General features: G+C 38.3%; 1 protein-coding gene across 1 annotated transcript; it reads right to left on the bottom strand.

Moving 5' to 3' along the window:
• LOC109397831 (BTB/POZ domain-containing protein 3-like) lies at window positions 1–2,727 on the bottom strand. Its single transcript, XM_029853769.2, has 2 exons — window positions 2,468–2,727; window positions 1–1,217 (listed from the first exon to the last, which is right to left on the bottom strand). The coding sequence occupies exon 2, from the start codon at window positions 1,204–1,206 to the stop codon at window positions 103–105; it is 1,104 nt and encodes a 367-aa protein (XP_029709629.2). The 5' UTR covers window positions 1,207–1,217; window positions 2,468–2,727; the 3' UTR covers window positions 1–102.
• Window positions 2,728–6,824: the final 4,097 nt, after the last annotated feature.

The following is a 6,824-nucleotide window of genomic DNA, read 5'->3' as shown; positions in this document are numbered from 1 at the left end:
TTTTGGGATTTTTTTTCCCAAATTCTAAAAATATACTGACATCTACGATATAACATGACAAAAAAAAGAATTTTGCTATATTGGAAATGCGAATCATTATTTTTATTTCTCAATCTCATCATAGTAAAAATGCGAAATGACGCTATACGTGGTGTTACACATTAACTTAAACATATGCTTGCCATGGATGACATAAGGATTGCAAAAACTAAAATTCTGGCCACCTGGGTTAAAACTGATCCCAATCGAGTACTGTGTATTCGGAAGCAGCGTCAGCTCTTGGAAAAACAATTTTGCTACACTCACCGTTGTGACGTCTTTGTTTTCATACTCGAATTGATGCAATCCCAGAGTCTCCGGATTATTCGAAATTTTTACCTCGATCGTAATCATTTTCGCCGATGATTTCACAAACACCCCAATCCCATAGAGTGCCAAGCTGTGCGGTTGCTGGAACATGAACGTAAGACCCGTAGACGTGTTAGACGAGATGTTGCCGAAAAAGCGCAGCTTGGAGCAGTCCCGTACATGCTTCGTGTTGATCATCGTCTCCAGATCGCTGACACACTCGATCTCGTTAATCTTGCTCCAATCGCGCAAGGCCTGAAGCACCTGTGTTTTCGAACAGTTGAACTTTTTGCTAGAGATGATAATCTCTAGTGACTTACGATCTAGCACGTAAAAGTCTTCATGGTTGAAGCACAGCAGCGGATTCTTCATAATCAACTTCAAGCACTTCTCGTTGATAAACGAAAGTTCGTACAATCGATTCTGTGCGAAGAACTTTAGAACGTTATCGAAAGCGATGCTTTTGTCAAAGTACTCAATACTTTGCTGCCGTAGCTCGTTCAGCATGTACATCTGCGCGTGCACAAAGATCTCCAGGACGTTCTGGACCGTCAGATGGACCTTTCCACAGTAGATGAATCGTAAGATCTCCAAGAAGATGTCCGGTTCCACGTCTTTGACCGCGATTTCCTCCGAATTGGACTCCTTGAAGTTCCCGTTGAACATGACGTTGAAGTATTCAGACGAAATGATCAGCAGAAGCTTGTGGGCGTAGATCGGTTGGCGCTTTTCACCCACCAAGAACGTTACATCTGATTGGAACCGGTTGTTGATTAGACTCTCCTGGCGCTCCATGATAGGGATGTCATAATCAAAATCAACCGATTGTAGGATTTTCATCACATTCCGTGGGTTCATGCTAATGAAATCTGAAAATTCCAAAAAATTATGTTCGTTCATCGATTGAAACATAGAGACTTGAGAGTTTGGCCGTTTGGCCGCTACATCATAGGCAGCTATGCAATTCTTCATTGTCTCCATACCCGTCCACGTGCGTGACGAAGGACAACATAGCCGCCTATGATGTGGCGTGGAAGTTTCTAACGGCAAACACGTGCCGCAAGTATCAACCGAGAGTAAACGGGAGCTATCTAGATATATATACCTAGATGTCTTCATCGTGCTTTCGTTAGCTGAAACCGCAACTAATTTATCATGGTATGGTATTTAACCAAGATGTTCCTTAGGGTACAACTGCCATTTTTTTTTCGATTCTGAGTCAAACCGAACTCGTCACACTCAGCGTGCTGAATGAGAGACTGTACTCAAAAAACCCGGTCCGATATACGTGCACTCTCAGTCACGGCAACGGGAACAAACGGGAACTATGCATAGCAACGATAACAAAAATAAGAAATGTACACCGTGAACTAGATGTCACGGTCTCTAGAACGCCCATATTGACAGCTGGAACTAGTTCCAGTTCACGGTGTATATTTGCTTGTTCTCATATTTGCGTTTGTTTGTTCACGGTTTTCAGAACGGATTTTTTCGCGTGTGGAAGTCATCTAAATTCCCATAATGAGCCATTTTACGAGACGTTTCGGATCAGCTGATCGCTCATTTCATGAATGAAAATTTGACAGGAGGTTGCGCCCAAGCCCGTGAGTGTTAATATCAATATCAACACTGTTGTCGTTTCGTAAAATAGACTATTTGGACCTAAAATCCTATATTGCACATTTCGTTAACAACTGGACTGCGCACTCAGTCTCCATAAGTGCGAAAATTAGTATAGAAGTGCGCGATCACACCAAATCGAGTGGTGTCTTCAGCACACTATTACTTTGAGTCATGCTGAATAAGGGCTCTGAAAACACCGAGTTGATTTGATGCAATCGCGCACTTTTATTTTACTTTTCGCACACTTGAAAACACGTGCGGTAGTCCAGTGGTGAACCAAATGCCCAATACAAACCTTCAACTCATTTGCGCCAGCTCAGTTTTTAACCGATTAAGCCGAAACTTCCACAGAATATTCTTGAACTTTGACAAGGCCAACTATGGCAGAAAAACTGAACATTCACCACAAATCAAAGTAGCCATTCGCAAACCAACATCCAATGACACAGCCCAACGATAGCGGTTGATCTGTTTTAACGATTTCCTGGAATCTTACCCGATATTTTTCACTGCGCGTTCGATGCGCTCTTATTGGAAGAAGCGAACGTCGCCAATCGACATGGCCTGCTGTAATGTGCTGTTATCAATAGGAGTTTCCACGGACTACTGATAATAAGTGCTGCTAAGATTGGTCTTATCTCAATTGATTGTAATCTACTGTTGCCAAATCTTTTATGTGATAATGATATAATGTTTTCTTACATACACTCCCGATCAAAAGTTTGGGGTCATCCCCTCAAAAACGTGTCATTTTTTTAGGCTCATCCCGACTAGAAAAATATATCAAGTTTATAACACATTGTGTTATGATGTTATGAATTTTTTCCATAACTTATTATGTTAAAAACTAGATGCAGGATGATGTTAAAATAACTAAAATTGTAACAAAAAGTGCACCAGTCTAATCAAAATTATAACCTATTTTGTTATAACCAGATCAAAATTATAACACAATATGATATAAATTTCAGCTTCAAGAAAACTAGTTTCTATCATATTTTGATACAATTGTGTAAAATGATGTTCTGAATGTCAAAGAATTAAAACTAAATCATTTCACAAGGAGTTATTGAGCTACATTGATAACATAATATGATACAATTGAGTTAAAATATTCTTAAATACCAAAGATGTTAAACATGATTATAGCACAATGAGTTATACATATCATGGTTTGTTATAATTATGTTATATTTTTGTTAGAATCTTCTAGTCGGGATATCTCTGCCAATTTACGTCCGATTTCAAAACCCTAGGTCTCATTCAAAAGATAATAAGTCAAAGTAACTTTGAACGTGATTTAGATGAAACTTTGTAAAAATATTTGTATGTAAACTCAACCCAAAGTGGCCAAATTTTCTAGAAAATGAATATAAACTTACGGCAGTGTCGCTGGAAATTGGGTCGCCCAAATTTTAAGATGAGAGCGGTTATATAACCTATTTTCTATAAGCTTTCGACTGCTTTTTACCGAACTTGGCTTAAAAATCCACGAAAAAAGTTATTAAGTAAACTAACTCTTGATATCATCGATCAAAAGTTTGGGGTCACCCCTCTATATGATGTATCAGCCAAAAGTTTGGGGTCACCTTCGTAAAACATGGAAAAGTGATTTGGTGATATCTTCGTCATCTATAGTTCAATTTTAATTCTTTTTGGCTCATTTTGAAGATAGTTAACTAAATTTTCGTTTGATGTCTTTAATTTAACGTATTCAATGATTTTTACATATAAAATTGTTATGTAAAGTTAACACATTTCACCACATATCAAAAAATGAGGTAATTTTACGTTAAATTTTAGTATATACATTTTAACAAATATGTGTGGTTCAATGTCTTTGCAGTAAGTACCATTCATTATGTTTCAAATATGCCAAGAAGAATTCAAATTGAATGAAAGATGGCAAAGATATCAACAAATCACTTTTCCATGTTTTACGATGGTGACCCCAAACTTTTGGCCGATGACATCAAGAGTCAATTTACTTAATAACTTTTTTCCTAGATTATTTAGCCAAATTCGGTAAAAAGCAGTCGAAAGCTTATAGAAAATAGGTTATATAATCGCTCTCATCTTAAAATTTGGGCGACCCAATTTCCAGCGACACTGCCGTAAGTTTATGAACATTTTTTTTAGAAAATTTGGCAACTTTGGATTTAGTTTACACACAAAATTTTTTGAAAAAGTTTCTTTTAAATCATGTTCAAAGTTTCTTTGACTTATTATCTTTTGAATGAAACCCAGGGTTTTGAAATCGGACGCAAATTGGCGGAGATATGGGCCTAAACAAATGACATGTTTTTGAGGGGGTGACCCCAAACTTTTGAACGGGAGTGTATATGTTGAGGTCGGGCAAAAAATCGAAATATTTTTTATTCTTTAATCTCAAAGTATGGGTTCTTAAGAATGCTGTGTCAAATTTTCATAGAGATCCAAGCAGTAGAAGCAAAGATAGAGCGTTTTGCGCCTCGCTCCCTTACGGGCGCGTAATGTATATATTTGAAACTTTACACGCGATTATCTCGGAATCATGTTTTCCCAAAAACGCCGATGCGGTGACACCGATTGCGGAATCAGTTCTCAACCGATTTCAACCAATTTTTTTCTGAGTGTTCGCTATTTATGTGTCGTGTCCTTGAACGATCGGAATAACAAAAAAAGTTTTCACTTTGCAAACGAGAACGATTTTTCTCAAAAAAGTCACTTTTTTCAGCTAAAAACATGAATAAAAACATCATAACACAGATATGAAATTTTTTTTCGAAAAATATTGATCGTTCAAGGACACGACACATAAATAGCGAACACTCAGAAAAAAAAACTGGTTGAAATCGGTTGAGAACTGATTCCGCAATCGGTGTCACCAATAGAAATACACTAGAACTCCAATGGCGCTGTAGTCACTTTTCTCATTTAATAACTTTAATTGCAATAATTTACTTTTTTTAAGTGTCCTTCTTGTAGAGGATCTTTTGTTTTGGTAAACAAAATTAACTTGACACTTCTAGTACCGCTGCTGACGCTGTAAGGGAGTGGCAAACTAGATGTTAGTCACACGAACAGTCGCGACATTGAAGTTCTGTGGCTAGTTATTCTACTTTGTCACCGCATCGGCGTTTTTGGGAAAACATGGTTCCGAGATAATCGCGTGTAAAGTTTCAAATATATACATTACGCGCCCGTAAGGGAGCGAGGCGCAAAACGCTCTATCTTTGCTTCTACTGCTTGGATCTCTATGAAAATTTGACACAGCATTCTTAAGAACCCATACTTTGAGATTAAAGAGTAAAAAATATTTCGATTTTTTGCCCGACCTCAACATATATAACCCCTTAAGGATAATCACATTCGCAGATGATATCGCGGAGTTTCTCCTAAACTTTCCGCGATTCCTTCCGGTGTTCCTCTTGGGACTTCCCAAGAGATCTTCCCGGGATTTCTTTCTGAGCTTCTCCAGGAGTTATTGCTGCAATTTATACTAGAGCTCTTCTAAATATTTTTTAAGGAGTTTTCACGAATTTTCTGCAGTAGTTCCCCCTTTATTCGGAAGTTTCACCTGTAATTTCTTGAAGAAATTTTCGTGTGCTTTTTTTCTAGATTTCTTTTGAAGTTTCACCAGAGATTTCTCTTGGAGTTTCTCCCGCGACTTCTCTCAGAAAATTCCCTCGGTATTGGCCCTAGGATGTCCCACAGAGTTTTTCTGAATTAACCCTGGACTTTCTTCTAAGATTTTTCCCGCAGTGCCTTCTGGGATTCCTGCAAGAGCTTCTGGGATAACATACGAAATGCCTTGTAAGAAATTCCTGGAGAAATACCTGAAGGAATACAGGTGAAATCTGGCGAGGAACTCCGCAAAGACTTATTGGAGAAATCTCGAGAGGAACTTCAGAGGAAATCCTGAGAAAAACTGGGCCATCTTGGAATAAGGTTATGGTAGTAATCCCGGGAGGAAATTCAACGATGAACGATGAAAACCTCGAAGAAAAATCCCGGGAGGAACTACGAGCTAAATCAAGCGAGGAAATCCAAGAGAAATGTCGGGAAGAAATCCCTGGAAGAACTTCTGCAAAAATCTCGCGAAAATCCCAAGAGAAACTGTTGGAAAGCTATCCCAGAAAACAACTAACAGAAATTTCCGAAGAATCTCCGGGAGGTATTCAGCGAAAAACTCTGGAAGCATATCGGGAAAACCTCTGGAAAAAATCTCGGGGTGTAATCCAGGAGAAAACCCATGCAGAAATTCTGGTACAAATCCCAGGAACAACTCTCAGAAATCTCGAAAGAACACGGAAAAAATCCCGGAAGGAAATATTTATGTGCGCAAATACGTAAAAACCATCTGGATGGGAAACTGTAAGAACTGGAGAAAGCAAAAAAAAAGCTCTTGCGAACCTCTAGGAAAAAAACCTTGAATAAATTCAAGGAAGAACTCGCGGAAAGAATTCTGTGAGAAACTGCAAAAGAATTTGAAGGAGGAATTACCGCAGAAATCCAAGGAGGAATCCCGGAAGGAATTTAAGGAAGAATCATGGATAGAATTTCCGAAATTTCGAGATTACTACACCACCAGCACAGAGAACAGACATCTAAATTAAGTTTTGTGTAAGGAATTCAAAGGTCATATGATCTGTGGGGTTACTTATTGGACTCCAGAATGTTTTTTTCCTGGTTTTTAGAAGGTTTCGATTTCATTTATTTTGACGTAGGACTACGTCTCTGTTTTCTATACCCGGTGTCATTTCAAAATTTATGAACCCAAGAGCGTTACGTTTGAGTGAAAGATTTTAAACGCTCACTGTATCTTTCCCACTGAACGAAATGATAAACAAATCCCGTTATCCGAGAGATGA

This window comes from Aedes albopictus, chromosome 1 (assembly GCF_035046485.1).
Source record: "Aedes albopictus strain Foshan chromosome 1, AalbF5, whole genome shotgun sequence".
NCBI classification, from domain to species: domain Eukaryota; kingdom Metazoa; phylum Arthropoda; class Insecta; order Diptera; family Culicidae; genus Aedes; species Aedes albopictus.
The sequence above is the reverse complement of the archived record's forward strand: the minus strand, read 5'-3'. Positions and strand labels throughout refer to the sequence as shown.

What these genes read in the sequence shown, in the direction of transcription:
- LOC109397831 (XM_029853769.2), bottom strand. Translation starts at nt 1,206, where the DNA reads ATGAACCCACGGAATGTGATGAAAATCCTACAATCGGTTGATTTTGAT.